The sequence below is a fragment of the Falco peregrinus genome, chromosome 9 (assembly GCF_023634155.1).
Source record: "Falco peregrinus isolate bFalPer1 chromosome 9, bFalPer1.pri, whole genome shotgun sequence".
In the NCBI taxonomy this organism is placed as follows: domain Eukaryota; kingdom Metazoa; phylum Chordata; class Aves; order Falconiformes; family Falconidae; genus Falco; species Falco peregrinus.
Window position 1 is genome coordinate 22,428,164 of NC_073729.1, and position 25,017 is coordinate 22,453,180.

The window sequence follows — 25,017 nt, forward strand, 5'->3', positions numbered from 1 at the left end:
TGGGGCTGGGCTCATCCTGTGCAGGAGCAGAATCCGGCCATTTTCCACCATCAAGGAGCTGGGATGGCATGGGGAGGGGGCACCCACCAGGGCTCGGCTCTGGGGTGGCAGGGCACAGCCTGGTCCCTGTCCCGCTTGCTGCCCATGGGGCTGCGCCACAGGCCCCTGGTGCCAGTGGATGCCAGCACAGGCAGGGATACACTGCCTCATGGAGAGATCAGTAATTTGGAGTGTGAGTGAATTCTGGGAGCATTTGCTGAGCTGGATAATAACGTGCCCAGTGAGCTGCATCCCAAGCATGCTGCCAAATTAAAGAAATTTTTTTCCCCTTTAATTTAAAAGTCACCGTTGGGAAATCTCTGTCGGCCTCAGCAGTGATTTCCCCCCAGGCTGTCTTTCTGGAGAAATCTTTAATTTTGATTGTCACACTTTGTGGAGTTTAACTCAGGGAAGCAGAGCCACAAATAAGGTGCTGCTCTGGCACCGGCACTCCAGCTGTGCCAGGACGGTGAGCAGTGCCAGCATGGGTGCCAAGGAGGGAGCAGCCCAGCCATGGCCACAGCCACCTCACCACGGCTTGTGGCCACTGGCCACCTCCTTGCACCTCTTCCCCTTCCCACCCTCCACTCTGCTCGCTCCAGCCCCTCACAGCCCGATTTCACAGGTCAGCTCCATTTAATTACCAGGGTCCTGGCCCCCCTACCTGCCTGCCAAATGAATCGGCAGGTTCATGAAAATCTCATTAACCTTAATGCCACAGCTGGCTTCTCCTGCCAGCACCTGCACCTCCCGGCCCCACAGCGCTGTCTGGCTTGGCGAGCACTTGCCCCAGCACCCAGCACCCTGGGACCCCAGCACCCGGTGCCCAGTATGCCAGGACCCTGGCCAGGACCCGCGGCAGGTGTTACACCGAAGCTCTTGGGCTGGGAAGGCGGCACCAGAGAGGGAGGGCAAAGGCTGCATGTTTTGCTCTGTGCTCTGGTCTGTCACCCGGCAGCCCCGGCTTGGCTGTGTGGGGCCGTGGGGCTGTGGGGCCGTGGGGCTGCAGCTGGCGTCACGTGGTGGGGGCCAGCTCCCAGAGCTGCCCCAGTGCCCTGAGCTTGGTGGAACTGGGGTGCGACCCCAGAGAGGGTCCTCTCCTCTCCCTACAGGGCCTTAGGAGAGAATCTCCCGGCAGCTCTATTAGCAATTAAGAAAGTGGAATGAAATGCAGGCGTCTCGGCACAGAGCTGGTGTGGTAACACCGGGGCGAGCTCCAGAAAGGTTACAGTCCATTTGCATTTTACTCTTCAGTAATTTCAACACTTAGGGGTGCAATTAAGAGGCAAGCCTGGCATTACAAAGCTATCAGCGTGGAGAGACCTGAATCCTAACAAACTCCCATGCGGATTCCCATCCCAGGCTGTCCGATCTATCCGTGATAACACCGCAGTAATGCCGGCAGATTTCCACTGGCCGCAGTAATGCGCCTCGACTACTTTAAATGCACATTTTTTAACTTGTCTGATAGCCCAGCCCACCCCAAGCCATTTGGGTGATGGGTTTGGTGTTTGCTGCGTGCAGGGCACAGACGACTGCAGTTGGCGTGGCAGGATGGCAGCCACAGCAGAACCAGGGCCTGGCGGGTGCCACGCTCATCACGCCAACGAAGTGTTGGATCTAACGTTGCCCTCTGGAAGAAGAGCTCCAGGCCTGCTTTCTTTTACCAGCAAACGCCGATGAGGCAGCACTGGTGGGACCGAGGCGCCCAGTATGGCACTGGTGGCACATCCCTCCCGCAGGACGGAGGCTCCTCCACACTTGGCGGCTCCGGGCTCAGAGAATGGCCATTTTCCCCTTTAAGTTTCATCCCAGTTTAATTGCATAGTTTTGAGCCCCGGCTCATGATTTCTGCAGCAATTTGGTCTGAGATTTCTTTCTTTCCCTCCATTATCCACTCTGATTAACTCAGCTGCACCTGTCAGCTTTTATTCAGCGGCGCGGGGAGCGCCTGCAAGAACCTGTTAAAATGCATGAGTTTTATCACAGCCACTCTTTCCTGACCAGCGATGCTGAACTGGGAGGAAAGGGGCTGCAGGGAGTGAGGCTGTGGCAGGGGAGCCAGGGGCTGCGGGGACCCTCGTGGCTGAGCTGAGGGTGCCATGGGGTGCCATGTCCCCCTCCTTGTGCCAGCGGCATGGAGGAGCCCGGCTGGGAGCCAGCCCGGGCTGGTGGCGGTGGGGAGCCTGTGGGTGCAGGCAGCTGCAAGCAGGGCCCTGCCACCACCCTCCGCTGCCAGGGTGCAGCTTTGCCACTTTGCAAATGCTCATTTTACATTCCAGCTATAACTTGTTCCCTTTTTCTCATTTTAATAAAAACGAAAGCATCCGGAAACACTGCTGCACCCAAGAAAGCGAGATCTGACATAATTAAAAAGTGGCTTCAATCAGGCTGTTTTCCTAATGGTTTGTCATATCAACCCCCACTGCCCTGCACCCCCCTCCCCGTGCTCCCAACCCCCTGAGGCATCATTTACATTTCTTAATAACCCCTCATTAATATTCATGAAATGGGGAGGGTAATAACGGCTGAGTGCACACCACTAATTCAATTTCAGCGAGCCTCAGTGTGTTTAGTTAATCACCGGGGGACCAGGGTTACTCAGTACAATTATTTATTCGGAATTAGATCTCGAGGCGTCTGGATTGAAACCTGAACTCAGAATAAAATTAAACTGGGATTCTCCTCCTCTCCTCCTCCTCCCACTACTGCTCCCAGCTGTGGTGCCAAGCATCCCCCAGCAGCCCTGCCGGGCTGAGCTGAGGAAATGTTTCCATATGGGCACTCGTGCAGTGCTGCTGGGACCATTGTGGCAGCTGGGGCTTCTCCCCACTGCCAGCGGCTGCTGGGTCCCAGCTCCTCTGTGCCTCCACAGCTGGGGAGGCCACAATGCCACCATGCCATCAGCAGCCCTCTGTGCCCATTTGTGCTGGTGTGGTTAAGGGAAAGAAGTCAGATAAGGTCTGTTTTGGGTTGTCCTGAGACACCCTGGAGCCCCCGGAGAGGTGGACGGTGCTGTAGGTCCCATTGCCTCTGGCTGAGCAGTCCTTGGGCTGCAGGGACAGTCAAGCCACGAGGGCATTGGCCATACCCTGGCCCTTGCGGAGGGAGTGTGCCTGGGGGTGTGGAGCCAGGCTTCCCTGGGGTCAGAGGGCCCTCCTGTCCGAGCTAAGTCACAGGGTTTGCTCCAGCTTGTCGAGAGCCTCCAGCCTCTTCCCACAGCTGTGCCACTTGCTCTACTGTTCCACAGGACAGGCTGGCGCTGGCCCCATGAAGAGCCCACCACCCAGGGCAGCCAGCTCATCCTCATCTTTTCATTTCCTTGAGGGCTTTTTGTATACTTTGATTTTGCTCCTGGTTTTGCTTTTTAATTCAATATTTTGTCCCTGTGCTCCAACTCCCCTTATTGGATAAAACTTCTCTGTTATTGAATCCTGCCCTGCAGCAGCTCAGTGAGAATTAGGTTTCCCGGGCAGCAACATGGCTGTTTTGGAGCGTGATGGGGCCGGCAGAGCATGGGGACAGGATTGGGGACGGGAGGAGCTGGCAGAGCTGGGGGCTGTTTCGGTGACAACTGCACCATGCTGTGCTCATGCCCGAGCTGCCTTCCTCTTGCCCAGCGCCCCGAGGGCTCACAGTGCTGGGCAAAATGGTCACAGCAACAGGAAAGCCTTCACGGGTTGCTTCTAGGTGCCTGTCGCAAATAGAGAGGGGCTTTCAAGACAGCCTGGGAATCAGATGTGTGCAGGCTGGGACCCTCCCCGCAGCAACTGTTGGATCCATGGGGCTCCCACCTGCCCTCCACTGCCATCAGCCCCCCAGTACTGCTGCCTGCCAAGCACTGCCACAGCCGGCACTCCAGCTACGTCCCCGGCTGTGTCCCAGGGGCTTCAACTGTCCTCCCTGCGCAGCAGAAGGGACAGGAGGTGCTGGCACCCAGCCTCTGCTTTGCATTCGTTCCTTTTTCTGTGCCAGCGTTTTCACAATTAATTCGCCTCCACGGGCAAGGGGTGGTGGCCTGTGCCTCCAAGGGATTTCTAGCCATCAGGGTGAGAAATGGCACCTGAGCTGTCGCACCTTTCCCATGAGGTTAGAGAGTCCTGGCTATCAAGTTTTATTTAAGTCAGTTAATGCAGCAGCCACTTCTCAAATTCCTGACTTTGTTTTCCTGAACATCCCCCCTGGCCTCACAGTCCTCCCAGGGAAGCCAATCAACCATTTTCTATCCCTTTGTCTAATGAGAAGCTCCAGGCAGGAGGTGCCAGCCTCACTAGCTGTGTTCATGTTTGGTCTTTTCTCCTAACTGAAGATTATTCGATTTTGCCTTCCCCCAGCTCCCATGCAGCACTGGCTGCATTTCCCTGTCTGCATTTGTCAGCAAACGCCTGGTGATCCTGGGCTGCTGTCGCTGCCTGACACGTTCCAAGGCCAGCCGCCCGACACACGTCAGAGGGCTGAGAGTGGGGTGCTTGCAGCTCACCTGCTGGTGGTCCTGCCGCGCCTCACCCCCAGTGCCAACGCTGCACACCAAGTCCTGCGCTGCTGGGGCATGCAGCTGTGCAGCCTGTGCCCTGCCCCCATAGGGCTCGCTTCATTCTGTGCACCAACTGCCTTGACACGTGGGTAAAATACATGTTCAAGGTGCTATTATGGAGGGGAATGAGGATTTTTTGGGAAAGAACGTAATTCAGAAGGGAAGGGAACGGGGAGGAAGAACCTTGGAGCAGAAGCAGATCACCATGCCTGGTGTTTCTGTCCGTAGAGGGAGGGTCAGTTCTTATCTCCGGCTGCACTTCACGTGTTTTACAGCGGTTTGTTGTGTTTATTACCATCACAGGTCAGGCTTCCCAATGGCTGCATCATCTTCACGGGTCTGTGAGTGATTGTGAATGTTCTGGTTTCACAGCTGGTGAACAAGCTGAACACTCAATAAAGGAAAGGCAGATGATCCAATAATTATCTTCTATTTATTTCATCTTTAAAATGCAGATTTGTAGAGTTAATTTTGTCATGACTGGTATCTCCTATATTTCACTAAAACAACAGGGGATGCGAGACACTTCTTTGAAAACATTATATATATTTTTAATTTTGTGAGTGTTCTCAAAGCAGACTCCCACCGAGATAACTGCGTAATAGCTACAATCATTATGTTATAAAAAATTATTTTAGCTCAAAACTGGTTTTTAAAGCATAGTTGAAATAAAATCTGTAAGATTTTGGCCAAGTCGACTCTCTTCTAATTATTCATATTTGTTAAATTGAAAAATGCCTCAATCTGTCTGTGGTTCTGCATCTTGTTGAATTACAGAACTATTTGTCACAACCTCATCAAACAGAGGGATCGTCACGTCCCCTCCTGCTGCATTCAGTGCTCAGTTACTGGCCTGTTTTCAAGGTGACAGCGGTTAATGACGCTGTATATAAATAGAAGCATGTTGTCAATAAACACTGGCAACAGCCTTCTGCTTTTCAAAGCCTGCCTCAGCCCCGGGAAAGGTTCGCAGGTGGTTATGGAAAAAGTGTCAAAAGAAACCACCGATTTTCGGTGCCACCGCTTTGCAGCAGGGAGGGTCGGTTCCCGGGGGCCGTGCTGCGGTGCTGTGCTCCCCGGCCTCGGGTGCTACGCAGCATCCAGCCGGCGGCACCGCGGCAGCCGGGCCCCAGGCTCCCCCCGCACCCCCAGGGGCACGGCCGCCCCGCGTCAGCCGGGAGGGGCCCTAACCTCTCCCCGTTCCGCAGCCGGCGCCACTCCCGCGCCAGCCCCCCGCCTCCCTCGGTATCGCTCGGCCCCGCGGCCCTGCCGCTCCCCCGAGCAGGCCGCAGCACCAGGCCGAGCCCAGCCGGCGGGTGGGGGGTCTCGGGGGCGGCCCCGGGCCGCGGTGGCCGGGCCAGCGGCAGCGCAGTGTGCGGCCCCCGGAGCCGCTGCCGCAGCCGTGGGCTCTGGGGTGGCCGCCGGGCCCGGCCCGGCCCGGCCCGTGGGACGCGGCTGACGCCCACCCAGCACCCAGGCCGCAGCAGGGCCGCCCGCCCTCAGTCACCCGCCAGCCTCCCGGCGCTACTTTGCGGCAGTGCGGCGCCTCCCGTCGCTCGCTTTGCGGCAGCGGCCCTCCCGCCTTGCTTTCCGGCAGAGTGGCGGCCCCCCGGCTCGCCTGCGCTCCCTGCCTTACGGCACGGCGTCGCGCGGCCCCGGAGCTTGGCGACAGTTTCCCGGTGGCGGGGCCCGGTCGGTGCCATGGATGTGGGGGAGCTGCTAAGCTACCAGGTGAGCGGCGGCGGGGCCCGTCAGGGTGACGGGGCCCGGCTGCTCCCGCGGGGCCTGGCCCGGCCGCCCGCGCCGGTGGGAGTGTTCGGTGCGCGGGGAACGGCCCCGGGCCCGCCCCGGCCCTTTCTGCCGCCCCGCTGGGGAGGGACGGGCGCAGCTCGGGCCGGCCCGTGCTGAGGGTGGCCGAGGCCGCGGTCCCGGCCCGTAGCCCCGAGGCACGGCAGCTCCGGGGGCGGCGGGGCCTGGGCCGGCTGCAGCGCAGGGCGTGCCTGGCCGCTCTCGGTGCGCTCCCACCGCAGCCGGTTAGGGTGCAGCCAACTTTTCGGGGCCTCTCCCCTGCTTCGGAGGAGCGGTGCCCCGGTGGGACCCGGTTACCGGGGGATCTCCAGGAACGTGACTTTGGTGATGCCGTTCCTCCCGCAGATGGGCAGGGTTCCATGTCCTGGCGCCTGTGCGCCTGTTCCTGATGAAAAGTGACACATGACACTGTGCTGGTGTCATGGCTTGTGTTCTTGTTCTTCTTTCGTACCAGTTTTATGACAAAACCCATTTAATTTGATTCTTACCAAAGTATTTTGAAAAAGTTTTCCATTTTATAAAAAATTTCTTTTATCTTCCGAGTATTTTTCTCCTCTCCACATGTGATTGTTGCTTATTTGTTGTTTGGAGGTTGATTTGTAAGCAGATGTGGTAAATTATATATTTATTGTCATGAGAGGGGATGTAGTGTGTTCTCTTGTGGGTCAGGGAACAAGAGCATGGATTTGCAAGAATGTTTTGGTACTTTTGCTGCGATTTGTACATGTGGTGGTGTTGGCTTTTACTTTAGTTCTTGGGCAAACAGCATTGGTGCTTCCCTGTGAGTAGGTGGGTAAGAAAAGCACTCTAACACGTTATCTACTTTGTAAGTAATTGAGTGTGGGAGTAGCGTGAGTGGATCAACTTCTTAATTCAGAATACAGGATTCATTATTGAACTCCTTCTTACGTGCCATCCTGGTACGTGTTATTCTGTGGGGGCACCACATGTTCAGAGCTGAAAAGAGTTTGGTCCATGTTTGTACTTTCAGAATGTGTTCTTTTGAGATGCACGGGGAAAGAGGGAAAGTTACCTTTGGATCTAAGAAATTTCTCATCAGCCTTTCACAGTGGTATCAAAATTCTCTGGAGTATGCCTGTAAGAACAGTCTTTCTTTGAGAACTGTGCTAGATTCTCTAGGATGCTCTAGGACGTTTTCTTCTGTGGCTCACTGTCTCTAACATCCTTCCTACTCCATCCGTTTGTGCAGTGCTGATAGTGTAGTCCTGCTCTTTTGAGATCTGCTCTGCTTTTGTATTTTTCTGCCTACCATTTTTGTTTCTGTTATTTTTCAGTATTGAATTAGAATGATAATTTCTCATGTTCCTTAATTCTTTGGTATTCTCTGCCTCAGTTATGGCTAATGATGCTGTTCTTGTTCTGTGATATAATTTACACCTAAGGCACAGAAAGGTATACCTGTATTGAGCTGCTGTGTGTTGTAAATTTTTAACCAGGTTCTAGTTTGGGGTTTTGTTTGTTGTTTTTTTTCTTGCTCTGAAACTGTGAAGTTCATTTCCCTTCATAGGATTCCCTTCTGCTCTGGAGGAAAGTGTGCATCCATGTTGCTTTGGTCACTTTGATTTTGTACAGCTTTCTGTTGGCTGAGCCTTCTGTACGGTGATGTGAGTAGTTGCCTGTGACAGCGTGGGGCTGTATTCTGGCGGGGGCTAGAGGTAAAGAAATGCTGCTTAGCTGCTGGGTATGATAAATTTTAATTTCATTCCTTGCTGCTGAAATTATTCTTAGCTGTGGGAAAAAGCATTCTGCAGCTTTCAACCAACTACTGAAATTGTGCCTGAAGGGTTTGTCCTGATGCTGTGCTCTTCTGGTTTCTCACCTGAATACAGATGGCTCTTGTTCAGTGATAACACTTCAGAGTAAGTGTGTTGGATTTCAGTGGCACTGAATTCAGACCTCCAGAATTAGGTAAAATGGTGAAGACATGTGAAAGGAGTGGAGGAGCAGAAGGCACGTAAATAGCTGTGATTCTGAGAAAATGAGATTCCCTTCTGTGAGGATGCTTTTGGCTGAAAGATAGAAAAAAAAGTTGGAAACAACAGGTTTTGCTGCCTTCCATCCGGCGCAGGTCAGGCGTCCGCTACGGCTCGTAGAGATGGGCGAAGCGGGTGCCCTCCTGTATCATTTTTAGAAACGTACGTTCTTGTCCACCAAATGAGCAGAATTCAGAATAATCAGACCTCTGTTGTGCCTGTGCCACAGGGAGGATGCTGGCTTGTGCGTGGCAGGTGAACGAAGGGAGTGTTGCTCCAGGCTGCCTGCTGTACCCAGCTGGCTGCTGCTTCCAAGAGGAGGGTGGCTCGTACAGCAGCTCTTCACCTGCTCTGGTTTTCTGCTTGCAGAAAACTTGAGTGCAGGTCTGGGAGCTTTCCTGCACTGGGCTGAGGCGCGGGCTGGTTGAGGATCTCCTCCTTCACCCTTGCTGCAAGCTGGCACTGGCTGTCAGGTGGGTGGGCTGGATGATGGGTGGTGTGCGCCTCAACTGTTTGATTTTTAATCTCTTGCTGCATATGAGTTGGTCTTCTCAGTTTCCCTCAGCACAGGCCAAAATAATTACTTTTCTCTTACATTGTTTTGAATTTGTCTCCTCTAAATACCTAATCTTGCCCTTGCTTAATCAAGATGATGGTTCTCCCTTAGTGCCAGGCTTGTCATGGAAGATTTTGGGCTGTGTGCCACCAGTTCAGTATCAAGTGTCTGTCAGAGTGGGAAAAGGAACCTCTTGCAACAAAAAATGAAATTAAGCAGCACCTGCCAGTTTATACAGAGCTCAGGAATCCATAAACTTTATGTGTTGCTGCAAAACAGTTGCAGATGGTCTAAACTGTTGATTAAATACTGCTGCTGTTCTACCCAGAAAGGCTGTGCCCAGATCCTCTGTGTCTGGTCTCTGATTATGGAGGGTAATTAAGGGGACAAAGCCAACTCTGGTTCTTTTCAGAGATCTCTTTCAATTGTCTTGGGAGGGAATAAGGGAGATTATTTTAATTCTCATTAAATGCAGATTTCACCACTGTGAGTGATCATTACAAACTGCTAATTTTTTAATGAAATATTAGTAAAATCAAATAACAAAAGAAGCAGTAAACAGGGGATAAGGTCTGACTTCACCGAGCTGGGCGAGCTCACTGTTTGAATGGGTTGAGTGCAGTTTGTAGTGGGATGGTTCTCTGTGTTTCTCCAGAGGCACATAATAACTTCTGCTGCTGGTATAGATAATTTACTGTACATTTGCAAGGTAATTGATGAATCTGATGGCGGAAGCAGCTCAGCTGAGCAGGTTGTTGACTGCTTACAGCCTTATTACCATGGTAGCTCTTGTCCTGCCTGTGGGTTAAAAGGAGGAGCTGTCACCAGCTGATCCACCGGCATCACTGGTCTGCAGCACCTGGCTGAGTTCAGCTCAGCTCCCAGGGAGTGTGGGCCCCTCGCTGCAGAACTTGGGTTGGCACACTGATGGGGTTGCAAATTAATCTTTAGTTTACTTTTTCTGTGTGTTATCTTTGGCTACCAAACTGGAGCATGCATCAAAGTCTGCGAAGGAAGATCCCTGCCCTGTGCGCCTTACCGCTGGGGTCCCGATGGCCGTACTTCTCGGGGTGGTCTGGAGCCTCATGAGCAAGTCTGGAGAGGACAGGGTTTGTTCTCTGAAAGTAATAATCTGCGTCCATGTAGGTACAGCGCACATCTTTCATTTGCCTCAGTCCGTGTGATTTTGGAGCTCTTGGAACTTGCTGAAATTTCTGGATTTTCCTGATACCAGTTCTTCTAGTTTTTAATGCTCTGATCTGCACCTTCTAGAAGTGTCGTGCTACAGGAAGAAAAAACAGTGAAAAGTAGGATTGATAGTAGCCTGGTTTATCACAAATGTTGGAAATAAAATTAAGAAGTTAGTGAAGATACTTCTGGAGATTTGGGGCTTGCTTTCAGGAGTCCTAAACTGATAGCTAATGTGTAGCTTTCTGCAGTGGCTCATCCGAGCAGACTGCAGCCGACTGAGATGTGGTCGCAAAAGGAGCTGCATCACTTACAGAGATTTATTTCAGATTTCATTAACAAATAATTTCTGAGCTTCACAGTAACCAGGTTACTTACAAAGCAGATGTCTTAGTAATATGAAACTCTACTGCTGAGACTTGTCTAAACCTTCCTGATGTTTGGAGAAGGCTGGAAGCAATCAGTATGTTATCAGATTCTACGGGATACTTAATCCTGATAGTAATGTGCAGTCACTGCTTTGAGGGAGACCAGGCAGGGGCCATGGGTATCATTGTTCCTTGATTCAGGATGTCATTTCTCTCGCTTTCCCCACACACAAAGCTGGTGCTGATGTTCCTGCTGCCTGGAGGAGTGAGGGGCAGGCTCCGCATTACGTGTCTGTGCACAAATGAGGACTTGTGTCCGGTGTGAGTTTGTAGAGGAGGTCTGCCCCCTGACGCCTCTCACCAGGCTGTAACAGCTTAGGATATGTCAGTTAACATACAAAGCAAGTATAGCTGAAGACTAGAAGAGAAATGGAAAGATAATTCTCCCTTTACCAATCACCAGCCTTTGTTTACTGTATTTTATAAATGTCAGCTTTTTAAAAATGCTTTTGTATTCGTTGTTTTTTGTGCGGTGATATCAGCAGTAGATTTAAATGAAAATGTCTTCTGAATAAATTACTGTGAATGCACTGCATTCAACAGGAACAAAATTAAGCTTAACTAACAAAACAATTTAAAAATGCTTTTCTTGTGCATTTTCTAATGAATTCCATCTTCTTGCCAAATGCACCTTAGCACAACTGAGTAAGAAACCCCACATTTTATTTATGAAATGATTAACTTTCTCTTTTCTACCTGAAAGGCAAAACTTGTGGAGATGTGTGTGTAGCTATGAAATTAATTAAATGTGTTTAGACACAATATATGTGTTTCCTTAGCAATATGCCCCAGTCTCAGCGCAACAATGTACGTGCTTAATCCTTGTTGGTTGGTAACAGTCCTTTAGAATATACAGATGCAAACCAAAGATGAAAATCAATGAACAGAAGCTAATGCTTGCCTTAAATCAGTTGTTCATGACTGTGCATCTCATGTGAAATGGGCAGAAACCCAGGTGTTTCACTTACGCCTTTATTTCTTAGTTTTAATAGTGCTGGTTGGAAAACTGCAATATCCTTAGTAAGGTTTTGAATAACATCAATAACAAAAGGAAAAACCTTAATGCCTGCTTAATAGCGTTTGCCTGGGAATTCAATTACTGTCTATTGCCAATATGTTGGCAGCGTTAATAATTGCATGCAGGGCACTTCCATAATTTATCATAATGATTTCTGTTATGTATTATAGAAGATTCCTCCCCCCCAACAATGCATAAATACAAAAAAGGATAAAATAATTGAGATTGAAACAGAATGTAAATTCTGGTGCTAAGGATTGTGTACTCGGAGGAAATGGGGTTGGTTTCATGATGGAGTTTTAATTTAGATTTTGTTCTGGTGATGTAGTCCCTTTCCATGGTACATTACTTTGCATCTGACAAACCAGCAGCTCCCTTGGTCCCTCATTACAGCTGCAGCCTCATTGAGGGTTTTGTTCCTTTTTTAATGTTTAGAAATGAGAATGAGGAATGAGACTGACTCCCTAAATTAGGAACATCCAAGAAGGCAAATCTTGTAGGGCTTTTTGCTGTACATTTCAGGATTTCTTACGTCACTGATTTCTATATCTGTGTAACGTTAATCTGTCAAAGGTGGTTTAGAATGAATTGGATATTCTCAAGGAGTGAATGGAAGGACGTGCAAAGGACAGAGACCTATGTGCCATTAAGGGCACTGAGTAAGGAATAACATATTTACTGAAGTTTTTTCCTCAGATAATGACATTTAGAAGAGCACCTTTTTTCTTCATGGGGTTGCTGGTTGCTTGGGGCAGGTTTGAATTATTAGTTGTTGACAATGACACATTTGTTTCCAAATGGATCTATGTGAGATTATACTTTAATGTACCCAGAAGATAAGTATTTGGAATCTGCTTTAAAAAAAAACACCACCACCAAAAAATCCCCCAACCCACAAAACCCTCCAAGCAAATAAATTTTTCATTTCAAAGAATCTCTGGCTATGCTTCTGCTTCACGGCTATTGAATTATGAGCTGAGTAATTGCTTTAAAAGTGCATGGGAGCACTTCAGAAGAGGTTTAAGTCAGGAATGTACCGTCCATAATGGAAGTGGCAGAGAAGATGTAGGCAGAGGGGAGATAGATAACAGAGTTTGAGTAGGTCTGGCTGGGAGCAAACATCTAGAGCTTTGATTTGTGCTAATATGTTGTCCGGGAAACTTGATTCTGCATCTTCCTCAAAGTGGTGACAACACCATAACCCTGAAAATAGTGTGATCTTGGTCAGTCTGCTGGCCAGTTCGCTTCTCGTGATAATTTACATTTCAAGTGCCTTTGAGGGGGGGGGCTTTTTTGGTTAGTGTTTTTGTTTGTTTGTTTGTTTTTTTACCTCTATCCTGAAAGCAGAGTTTTCTTGAGAGCAGAGCTTTCATTTGCTGGCTTTTCATTTATACTGAAATAAAAAAATACATATATGCTCTCTGGGTGGTGCAGAGAAGCAGTCATAGTTGGTCTGCAGCATGTGCATCGTAATCGGAATCACAGCAGGATTGCCTTATGAGCCTGACAGATTTATTGTCCTTTGAGGTCCAAGAGTTCCCAGCATGCTGGGGAGCTGGAAATTCCCATCTCGATGCCCACACTCGTGCTGGGCCTGGCAGGAGAATGGCACTGTTACCTGTTCCCTCTGCATCTTTCTTAGAATTGAACCCAAGAAGAATCTAAATGTCAGTTAAAAAGCATGCTTTATGTTTGTGAAAGCACAGTGTGACTTATGATTTTAGACAAAGGATCCCACAAAGCAGAAGAGCAGTGTCTTCCTGCCAGGTAATGTTTTCTGAAATAGACTGGACAAATGTTAGACCTAATGGGGTTATGAAATCATCTACCAGGCAACTTCTGAGCAGTGGTAGGAAATAAAAATATTTTTTTTTACTGTTTTCATTGTTCTTAACACACAAGCTCCTTTTAAATAGTAAAGAATTAACCTTTGTTTTCCTGTAGTTAGAGAATGGAGTACTCCTGTTCCAGCTTGGTTGTCCTTCAAAAAATGGAGAGACCAGATTTAATATCCTTGTGGTTTATGAAGGGAAAGAGTTTTTCCTTCTGTTGCAAATGCTTTCATCCCTTTTTGCCTAAATTAAAACATGGGATTAGAATTAATGGACTTATTCTTGTCAAAATTAAAGGTAATTTGACAGGGACAATTAAATAGAAATTGTGGAATAAAATAATATGTTGTTCCCAGCAAACCATAAAGGTGTGGGCACCACTTAATCTGGTGCCAAGACCCTGCAGAATTGCAGCAAGCAACAATACTCCTGTCCTGCATACTCTAAATTAGGCTCTGATTCGGCACGCAAGTGTCAGCAAACTTTAGACAGAAGGATGGGGGAAGTCAAGGTGAATTAGGGTGCAGTCAAGAATTCAATATATTCTCATATATGAGGTGGGTAAAAAATTGTTTTTCACTGTTACCTGCTTGAGCTCATTGGTCTTCTGTCTAAGAGATGAGTTTGTCTCAGCTGACTTAGCTGAGTCCAGATCCTTAAGGTGGTCAGCTGCACAGTCACTGAGCGGTTCAGTCTGGCCACTTCTTGTCTTTGAAATAGTGGTCTTTGCTGCCTATGAAGATATTTTCCCATGAACAGTGTTCATAGATCAAACAAGGTAGGATGTTGACATAGCTCTTGGCAGAAACATTCATCTACTCATGTGATGTTCCACTTCACTAAATTAATTTCCTTTCCAGTTTTCGGAATTGTTAAGTGTTTTTGGAGCTGTTAAGCGTTGTGTAAGCACGTATTTTAAACAACTTGTAAGAATTTCCTCAGTATGTCTTGTAATATTGGTATTCTGGTTTGCAAGGGTCACAAAAGACTTGTATTCATTCACCTTATTTTTCTGACTTTAGCCTAACAGAGGGACAAAAAGACCCCGTGATGAAGAGGAAGAAGAAATCAAAGCACGTCGGAAACAAGCTAGTGCACGAGAGCACAGTCGTCACAGGGAAGAGGAGTCTGTTGCACTGGAAGAAACTGATGATGAGAAGAAGAAACTCCTTCAGATAATTGAGAGGGATGGAGAAGAGGAAGAAGAGGAGGTAAATCACTGGTGTCCTGTGGGAAAGGGGAGGCAGTGGGAAATAAGCAAACACTAAATCACTTCTCTGTGATTTTCATTTCTTACCATGGAGATGATGAAACCAACTGGTGATTTTCATATGCCTCATACAGCTTAAGGTTATGGTTTTACTGTCCTGCCCTGCAGCTTGTTCATTAATTTCAAACAGGGCTTTTCAAAGATATCCTCTGAAGCTTTAAAGGGGGAGGGCAAAAGGGAGGGGGAAGGAGAAAGCGTTCAAGCCTAGCCTCTGCTTTAGGCTGGGAATACCCAAACCAGCTGAAATATATCTTTAGGAAATAGTTTCTGTATTGTAACCGGTTTCCTAACTCTGTTGTTCTCATCAGTACTCCCAGCCATGCAGCTTCTCCCACTCTCTCTGTCTTTGTAGCTGTGCTGCTGCAGCAGCAGCAAATAAACAAACATTCTTCTATACAGGAAAGGTCTTGGGTCAGAGGAGGGGGGTAGCAGCTGTCAAGAGTAAGTGATTTCAAGCCTTGGAGACAGAAATCCAATGCAGCGTTGGCCTTTCTGCCAAGGGCCAGGGAAAAGATCACTTTATAAATGTGACACATGGATTGGTATAAATCTAGAAGATATTTGCTTCCTGCTGCCTGTGTCCTGTTTGATAAAAAAACAAGTGATATTCACCACTGCAAAATCATGTAGGTTTGTAAAGTATCATTGTCCTTTGTATACAGCATTGCTAGCATTTGTCTCTGAAAATCTCCCTCGTTTTTTTGATGTTGAGCTATTGCCATGACAGTGGTTGCTGATAGTGGAGAAGGATAACTCGGGATTTCTGTAGCATTTGAGCTTCAATAGGATGAATGGATGCAGCCGAAAGTCCTCTTGACTGGCCAGTCTTGTGGATTCCTGCAGTGTACAAGTCCCTTGTCTTTGTCAAGTGGAGTTCTCCTGTCCAGACATCTTAAGGGCTGGAAGTCCAAGTTTGTTTAGAACCAAAATCTCTTTGTTTATTTTCTTGAAATGCAGTTAATATAAGTACCATCAAAAAATTTGTACCAGTAAATCTGATGGAAAGAAGCTAATCTGTAAGACATGGTAATAGGGAATGCAAATTAAATACAAGATACAAAGCTGATCCTAATTGGAGATATTGCAGTGATCTGTTTTAGAGAAAGCAAAGAATCAAATGAAACAGAGGGAAGCCACATCAGCATGTGTGACAGTATCTCTGTGGACTGAAATCCCATTGCAGGAATGATGTGTTTTGGGCACTGTAGTATTGATTCCTGAATGGGATGGTGACATAAGTGGGATGGTGCTAAGACAGGTTGGGCCTGAGAACATAGGAAATCCAATAATAACGGAGAGCTTGGACTGGTAATTATTGTAAATGAGTTTGCTGAAGAAATATAAATTTTCTCTCTCATATAAGATTGTTGCTTAGAGTCGCTAACCAAAGAATCTTCAACACCAGAAACAACTCTTGATTTAATCCCGAACAGGGGGATGGAACACAATACTTTGTTTACGGTGGGAAGGGTTCAGGGGTTTTTTTGCTTTTTGTTTGAGAACTTCTTTTTAATAGTGATTGTAACAAAGCTGAATAGAGGAGAGGCAAGAGATTACACAAGAAAATCTAGACCATCAATGTTTTATTTAAAGATGTGCATTAAAATCCTGAAACAAGGAAAACAACAGAATCATGTTTGTAGGTGTCAGGGAGGTAGCTAAAGTTACGTTACTGCTGAACAGTAAGTGTATAATGCCAGCTGAGCAACACCTTAGAAGAACTTAAAAATAAAAAGAAAGTGCTAGAGTAAAATATTGATTTTTTTATTTTTCTTCAGAAAAAGGCTTTAAAATAGAAGTGAAAGCTTACCCAAGTGAGGAAAATACAAAAGAACATAAACTCAGGGCAGTTAAATGTAACCTACAAAAAGAAATAGCACAGTGGACTTCTGAAAGGGAACTATCCCTGGGCATAAACTGCTAATGCAGGTTTACTCTAATATGTCAGCAGCAAAAAGCCCCAGTACATGCTGATGGTGCCAGGTAAGAATAGGTGAAAAAGAACAGCTCAAGGAAGATGAGCCATTGCAAAACTGGGGTTCTTTTCCTTGATACTTGGTTTCAGAAAGCATAGGGAAGCTCTTCTGGTTCTCTTCCAAAGAACCTTACATTGGTAAACCCCTGGTTTATAAAAACCTGAATTAGAAGATTTTGCTCTTGGGGAGCTTGCTCAGTCAGAGTTGGAGTAAGCCAGTGAATAGCAGTGGTGTGTGCGTGTCTTGGCAGCTTTCTGCAGTGAGGCTGCTGGGGGCTGCCCTCTGTCCCTGAGGGGTCTGGCCCCGACTGCTGTCTCCCCACGTCACTGTACTCATGCTTTTGTGTTTTGCCGTGTAATTGTTCCAGCCATCCAAAGCTTTGTTTTCTGCCCTTTTGGATTTGGTTAGGAGGAACCTTTGGATGAAAGTTCAGTAAAGAAGATGATTCTCACCTTTGAGAAGAGATCTTACAAAAACCAGGAGCTGCGGATCAAGTTTCCTGACAATCCAGAGAAGTAAGGTTATGCTTAGTCCCTCTCTGTTACCCTTTTTTTCCCCTGATTTTGGGTTTCAGCCCTAAATCAATTACTTGAATATACAGACATTTCAGTTACATAAGGCTTATGTAACAGCAGTCATTGGCATGTAGTTCTTCTAAATTGTATTTGAAACTAACTTTGTTAATTAAAAATAGCATTATCAGGACCCTGGTTGTGGCCAGTATGTAGCTAGCAGCACAAAGAGAATAATTAGCAATGAAGGGAAAGGTTCTATTATTAAATTTTTGCTGTTGTTAATATTATAGATTGTGAAGTACAGATTCAGTACTAAAACTCAAGTTGCTGTTGTTTTTATTTTGTAAGTGCAGAAATTCCATCAGTTTTGCTAGCTTTCAGTTAGGTAAGTGGCTTGGGTCTCAAAAGTGAGCATTGCTGAGCTCTCCCCATCAGTCCCCTTGGCAGCTGGCATCAGAGGGTCACCAGCCATGCCACGGGTCTCTCGTTTTTCAGGACTGTTTTCAAGCAGTGGTCTCTTCCTCACTGATGGGCCCGTGGTAGGTATTTTGGGGGTGGGCTGAAAGATTGAGATCCTGGATTGCTGAGTTTCACTTTACAGGTAATTAAAGATTTCATGCTGTCTTTTTGTATGAAGGTGTTGGGCTTGCATATGCAGTCAGCGGTGTGTGTGGGAAGGAAATAATTTCATATTATGGAGCTGTCAGGTGCTGTGGTGAGCGAAACGGCTGGAGGGGGTCTGAAAGCCAGGCTTTGTGTGTGTTTCTTTCCACACCTGTGGGTCTAGTGAGCCTCTGCCTCCTTTCATGGAGTTTTGTTATTCATGTTAAATGAGTTTCTTTCTACACTTGAGTGCTGTTATTTTTTTTCCAATTTGCGGTTCTTTCCCTTATCCAAATTCTTTTTATGGGCTTTAATTCAGACTAATACAACCCACATACTAATATGTGGTAGCTAGGGAAGGTGCATCGCTCTGGAGAATTTATTTTATATGCAGGAGGGTTTCATGTGTAGCCACAGCCTCTTGATTATTTTTTTTAAACTTTTTAAGTTTTAGAACTGATTTACAGAATTGGAATTGCTTATTTTACTGTATGTAAATTATATAGTAGGACGGTGTCCTGGTTTCGGGTAAGATAGAGTTAATTTTCTTCTTAGTAGCCGGTGCAGTGCTGTGTTTTGGATTTGATGTGAGAACAAAGTTGATAGCACACTGGTGTTCTTGGTTGTTGCTGGGTAGTGTTTATACTAAGTCAAGGGCTTTTCAGTTTCTTGGGCCATGTCAGCAGGAGGGCTGCAGGGGCACGGGAAATTGGGAGGGGACACAGCCAGAACAACTGACCCAAACTTGCCAAAGGGATAGTCCATACCACAGATCATGCTCAGTATATAAACTGGGTGAGGGGGTGCCCAGGGACTGTTGATCCCGGCTCAGGGACTGGCTGGGCATCGATTAGGAGGTGGTGAGCTAGGGCATTATGCATCACTGGGTATTCTTTTGAATTTTATTCCTCTCTTCCTCTCTCTGCTTTTCATTACAATAGTTGTTAGTATCACTATTATTTTATATTTTATTTCAATTATTAAATTGTTTTTATCTCAGCCCAGGAGTTTTTCCTGATTCTCTTCCCTATCCTGCTGAGGGATGGGGAGTGAGTGAGCGGCTGCAGGTACTTGGTTGCTAGCAGGGATTAAACAATGGCAGGCGGCTTATCCTACTGCATCGTTAAACTTCAAGGGGCAGGCATAGGACAGGACAAGGCACAGGCCGTCTTGTCTCTAGTAGTTCTGGACTCAGTGATGATGTGACCACAGAGGATCAGAAATGCTGGGGCCATGTGCAGTAGGTTGATGAGTCTTACAGGGTATCTCCTGAAGGTGATGGTCTCTGCCTTGAAAAGTGCTGTGCCTTGAACATAATTGATGTACTTTGTGCCTTTTTACCCACCATTTTTTTTGGTCTTTCCTCAGGTTCATGGAGTCTGAACTGGATTTAAATGACATCATTCAGGAAATGCATGTGATTGCAACGATGCCAGACCTGTATCACCTGCTGGTGGAGCTGAACGCTGTTCAGTCCCTCCTTGGGTTGCTGGGACACGACAACACAGATATCCTTCAGTTGTTAAAGCAGCTCTCATGCGAGAGGCTTTCTACAGAGTTTTCTGTAATCTCTTACACAGGAACCTGTAAAAACAGGATGTATGTTTTTCTCTTCTTTTGCACAGCACTGAATTTATGTCATCTTTTTTTTTTTTCTTTTTTTCCAAGTGAAAGCCTTCTTTGTTCAAGTAATATTGATTCTTTTTTTTTCAGTGCTGTTACTCTCCTTTCTTGTTTTATGATCCTTTCATCTAGGTTTGAGTGGCTGCGTGAGAGTGTGAACAATACAGGAAAAGCTAAGGTATGGGCTTAGCAGCGTACAGCCTTGAACTGTGTGCAGACTTTGTCTGAATAGCCCCCGGTAAAAATGAATCTGATTGAGAACTGAGCGGTCATGCTTTCAGCTATTTGCCATGGACTAGCTCACCACAGTGCTACACCTTAATTTGTAAATGTAACATATTCTTCATGTGTCAATACCTTTAATTTGGTGTGCTGAGAGCTTGAGGTTGTGAGTAGCCTGTCTGGTTATGTAAATATCCAGAGACATTTCCATGCTCAGTTGGTTCTTGGGTCACTGAACTGGATCCCTGTGTACATCTGTGTCTTGTTCCTCTGCAGATCTGAGAACATCTCAGAGAATTTTCTGTCTATACTGTTAAAGACTTTGGTAGTTTTAAACAAAAACAGTGTCATTTTTTTAATATCTTGGTGCCTTGATGCATAGCCATCAGCTGATGCAGAACTATGCCTGGCTTACCATTGTGCAGTCTTTAAAGGCAGAGCTCAGCCTGCACTGCTTGTAAAACATTCTACAGTAGATTAAGCTGGAAAATGCACGACGTGATTTGAGAGATCACGTGTCTGTGTCCTGACAAACATTAGTGAATGGAGGGAGTGGTGAAGCCCAATGGAAAGGGCACTGGACTTAGACTTGGACTACAGCAAGCTTTTCGTTTTTTGTCTTTATTGACTCATGGCCTTAGGAAAGTAATTTATTCTTTACTTCTTTATGTGTAAAGAAGGAGGTAATACCAGCTTTTTTGAGGTGCTCTGAAATATGCAGTGTTAAAAGGACTATTAGTGTGAAATGTTGTGGCCCGATGAACAGATCTTGGTTTTCTTTTTTAGCACATTTCTTTATAGTACTATGTATTAAGAATTCATAATTAATTCTTTCTAAGTGGGTATAGTGATCAGAAGATAAAAATGAAACATAAATATTTTATTACATACCAGTTTATATTAGTAAGCACTGCGTATGTGTGTGGGTATTGCAACTTGTATTTAGCTGAACCTTGATGTGGTGAGTGCTGGTCCATGCAAAATGGCAACCACCACAGCTTTCCTTATCTGTGACCTGTAATGGGAATTACTCTCGAGTAAATTTTTGTTAACAGTTTACTGTTGTACAGTGGGAAACACCTACCATACATAACCAGTTTCATAGCTACCAGAATTTCATTACTTATTTTTTTGCTAGACACTGCAGGCTTTTTGTTTGCTGTGTGCGTGGCATTAAAAGCTTATACTGAATATCTAATTCACAGGGAAGATATCAGCTACGGGTATTTTGGCTGGGACAGCAGAGCTGGTTCATGGCTGGTGTGCACAGGAATACGGCTTGCTTTGTCCTTTAGCCGTGAAAAGCTGTGTCCTAGGGCCACTGCTGCTGTCAAAGACTTGTCAGTATTTCTACTGTGAACTCTTTTTAATTGGTTTGCAACTTGCCTGTCAGTTATTTTACCGGGTAGAAATTTGGTCTGTGAATTGCAATTTTGGGAAAAGTATATTTCTTGTTACAAAACTACTCAAGTGTTTTCAGATCCATTGGAAGCAGACACAGGCTGTTGTAATGCCTCTTCGTTGTGCTGCTGCTGCTTATGTACAGAGTAGAAACACTATTAAAGTGATACATCTAGACGTAAAACTAAATTGGTAGAGCTTGAGTTTTCTAATGACTTTTTGTCAAAACAAACAAAAAGATTTTAAAAATGAGCTTTTCAAGGAGAGAACAAAACAAATGGCTCTTCAGATGTGATTTAAGTGTAGTGTCTTGAGGGACTAACGCAAGGAGACAAAAGCATGTCCAGGGGGAGCAAATAATCTGCGGAATGATTCATGCAGTTTTACACAAAACATGTGAATGGAAGATGATCACCGACAAGATTTTATTAATGAAAGACAGAAAAGCTTCAAGTGAGGTTTTGCTTTTCTATCTCCTAAATTCTATAGGACAGCTGATACTTCCACTGGAAGCCTCAACAGAAGCTCCCTAGACGGGAATGCCCTGCAAGATAACCCCTTTGACTGCTAGAGTTCTTTGCTGTGCCCTCTCAGAAAGATCTGACTCAGTTGTCTTTATATCACCCAGTATGCAGCAGTAGTTGGCAGCTAGCTCCTTTCTTAGCCTTCTCTTCCATGGGTTGATCAAGCCCCATCCCCTCAGTCTTTCCTCATATGTCATGTGCTAGCCTCTGAGCATCTTGGTGGTCTTCCACTCTCTTTTGAGTCCAGTATGTCAAGGTCTTTCTTTCCTTGGGAGAGCTCACAACTGAACAAAGCCTCACAAGCACCAAGCAGCAGGTAAGAATGCTTTTTCTTGGCCTGCTGGTTTTGCTCTCTGTAATGCATTGCAGTTGGTGATGAGCCTTCATCGCTGCAGTGGCATACCTTCAAGTGGCGTGACCTTCAACTTGTCCACCAGAACTTGCAGATTCTTTGCTGTTGTGCTGCTCTCTCCAGTCATCCCCAGCACATGGGCTTGTTCCCTCCCAGGTACGGGACTTTGGATTCGTTGAACTTTGCGAGGCTCCTGTTGGCCTGTTCCTCCAGCTTTTGTTAATTAATAGTTGATTCTTTGCAGAATAAACGTAAGGCAGGTTATTTTCTCTTAACTCGCTTATTGGGTTGTGCTCCAGCTTGCTTTAAAAAATTGTACCCTGGCATCTTTGTCTATATTTTTATATCAGTACGAGTGACTGCCCAGTGAGGAGTAACCACCCTTCGTTTGGTTCCTAATGGCAGCTGCAACTGGAAGTGACATCTACCTATCAAGAAAATGTACAGATGGCATTGGCTTCATTCAGGAGTGCTGTAGAGTATAAAGAAAGTAGTAGTCTTACTGATACGCATCTTCTGCAGCACCTAGACATAGGTTAGCTTGGGACCAGGACAGGCAGCTCTGTTACAGTCTTCCCTGAGACTAGATAAGTCATGACTGAAACCTTGCTAAGAAAAGATATTTTAAAATGCTTTTCCTACTGCTGTGTGTCTGAATGAATGCACAAATAGGAGAACTGGGAGGCTGGATTGTTAGCCTGTGCATTTTAAAGAGATTCATCACAAAGTTGTTATATAGGACATGCAGAAAATTGCGTATCCTCTTCTACCCCAGTGGGACTCCGGCAAGATTGATCAGTGTGTCTGAGAGAATGGAGAAGTGGGTCTAATGAGGTAGAATATGTCTTGTCATACAAGAGAGCTGTGTAGCAGTCAGGGGAACCATGTATTATGCAGCCCAGAGTTAATGAGTGAAAATTGGGCTGGCAGAAGCTATGCTGTTCCTGCGAGGTGTGCGGTTAGAGGAGCATGCTGTCCTAATTGGGCCAGGCCAAAGGGGGTGATCGCTCCTGCTTCCTGCGGTGGCCTTGGTAGGTGCATGCCGTATCTGGTTAGCAGGGGTATCACTGAGAGCAGAATACCCAAATCAGATTATTATAATTCATTTCTCTTTGCTTCTATTCAGTCTTGACAAGGCAAGATGGCTTAGTTATACCGACTCTAGCAATTTTGATTTGAAAAGAATAAGTATCATCAAGAAACAGTAAAATTGCTTGATACAATAAGCACACAATCCCATTTGTTTTTATTGTAGTTGTAATTGTTGGGATTCTCTGATTTTGGTGCTTATGAGGACTGTCTGCTGAAGTGTGCTCTTGGCTCTGGTGTTCCTGTGCCTTGCTGCTGTAACATACTACCAGCCGTTTTGGATTGTGTCACAAGCATGCTGGCCTAAGAGCAATCTACTTTTGATATTAAATGTGTCTGCCTCTGTGTTGGTTGTCCTTAACACCTAGCACATGTTTCCATAGCTGTGGTAGACTTGCTTCAAGAACTGACCGATATAGATACTCTCCATGAGAGTGAAGAAGGAGCTGAAGTCCTCATAGATGCTCTAGTAAGTAGTGAACTCCAGATTTTTTTCAGTGCCTGAACATCTGCCATATATAGCACAGCAGTGAATACCCTGAAGTGCCACGTGCTCTACAGCTGTGGTTACCCCTACTGCCAGCACCACGATGAAGTTAGCCGGTTGAGGAGCCTGCTGTCTCGTACCTGGAATGCTGCGTTGAGGACTGCAGTGGATGTTTTTGGTTGGAATGCCAGAGTTTGGGGAGTAGGTTCCTCTTGCACATTGTTAGGCTGCTTCTTTTTTGAAAAGGAACGCGCTTGTATTGCAAAATTTGTGTAGGCTGGGAGGATTTCTTTGTATGAAGTAATGTTTGTGACTTGGACAGTGTCCTACTGAAAACAGGAGCTTCATTTGTTTTTTTCTTTTTCTGCTTACAAAAAGGGCTCAGATTGTTATCTGACAGACAGCAGGGCCATTGTGGTATTTCAGTCTAACCTCTTGTGCAAGAGACAGGTAGTCTTCTACCCAGTAACTCACTCTTGTTTCAGACCCAAAAATCTGTGCTTGAACTGGGACATCTTGTTTCAGTGAGAATATGCATTTTTCTTAACAAGAAGTAAAAGCATGAAAGTTTTCATTTAACAGAGATAACACATTTTTTGGGTGGAGGAGGGTTGAGAGATAATGATCCTTTTTGGTGCAGAGATCAAACACCACCAGAACATTATCTACGTGCAGTAGAAGATGCATTGCTCACTCTTAAGTGCCTGGTTAACTCTTCTGAGCTGGCCTCAGTGATGGTGGATTTCCCCCTTTTTCTGGCATTTGCACTGGATGCCTCCTGCTCCTTGGCTGCAGGAGGAGGATGTCGAACTGAGCAGCTCTCCAGAGAAGCGATGCCCAGCAAAACTTGATTTACATGTCTGTGCTACTGTTGTGCGTCTTCTGCTAGTGAACTGCTGCATTTGTGAATTGCTGTGGCTGTGTCTTGATCTGTAACTATTATGTTGAAATGGAAAGATAGGGAATTACAAGTTTGCTTTGTTTGGCTGCTCTGTTTTCTCCTGCAATCCTTCTTGTCCAGTCACTATAATGTTACCTTCCAAAGGTTAATGACAGTGGCCCACAGCCGAGTTCCTCCAGCTGGCCTCTGAGCTGTTCTTAATTACTCTGCCTCCATGGTAAGATTGCTGGATGAATGAAATGGTAGAGAGGAACTGCTAGAGAAGATGTTTTCTATAAAATGTGTAGAGAGGTAGTAAATCAAGTGAAGTTCTTTCTCTGTTTTCCTTGTCACCAGCCCACTGATAATAGCCAAGTTTTAGAGGTTTTATTGTTCTCTTTGAAAGAAACAGGTCAGGCATATCTCAGGAGAAATGCTTAGATACCTGCTTTTAGATTACTTTTTTTTCCTTCTCCTCACAAAGTAGTAGGTATAATGTTGTATAGTATCTGTGAAGATTGTTGCACTACCTTCCACAGCAGCTGATAATGGTATTTTTCCCATGTGTTCATTGGGCCCAAAGCTAGTTAACAGAGTTTGAATTGGAAATGTTATTTTTAACTTTCCCAAGCTCATGTCCACAATGGAAAGTTAGCCAAAGTCAAGCTGGGCTCTGT

General features: G+C 46.1%; 1 protein-coding gene and 1 long non-coding RNA gene across 2 annotated transcripts in view; both read left to right on the forward strand.

The window, feature by feature from the left end:
• Window positions 1-6,146: 6,146 nt before the first annotated feature.
• CTNNBL1 (catenin beta like 1) overlaps window positions 6,147-25,017 on the forward strand; it is a 55,582-nt gene continuing 36,711 nt past the window's right edge. The window contains exons 1-5 of the mRNA XM_055813812.1: window positions 6,147-6,304; window positions 14,421-14,609; window positions 17,053-17,159; window positions 19,131-19,270; window positions 23,345-23,442. Of these exons, the coding sequence (XP_055669787.1) occupies window positions 6,275-6,304; window positions 14,421-14,609; window positions 17,053-17,159; window positions 19,131-19,270; window positions 23,345-23,442 (564 nt within the window). The 5' untranslated portion in view covers window positions 6,147-6,274. The remainder of the gene's footprint in view (window positions 6,305-14,420; window positions 14,610-17,052; window positions 17,160-19,130; window positions 19,271-23,344; window positions 23,443-25,017) is intronic.
• On the forward strand, window positions 19,277-22,324 carry LOC114012831 (uncharacterized). Its single transcript, XR_008748740.1, has 2 exons — window positions 19,277-21,848; window positions 21,928-22,324. It is a non-coding gene; the product is annotated as an uncharacterized LOC114012831 (long non-coding RNA).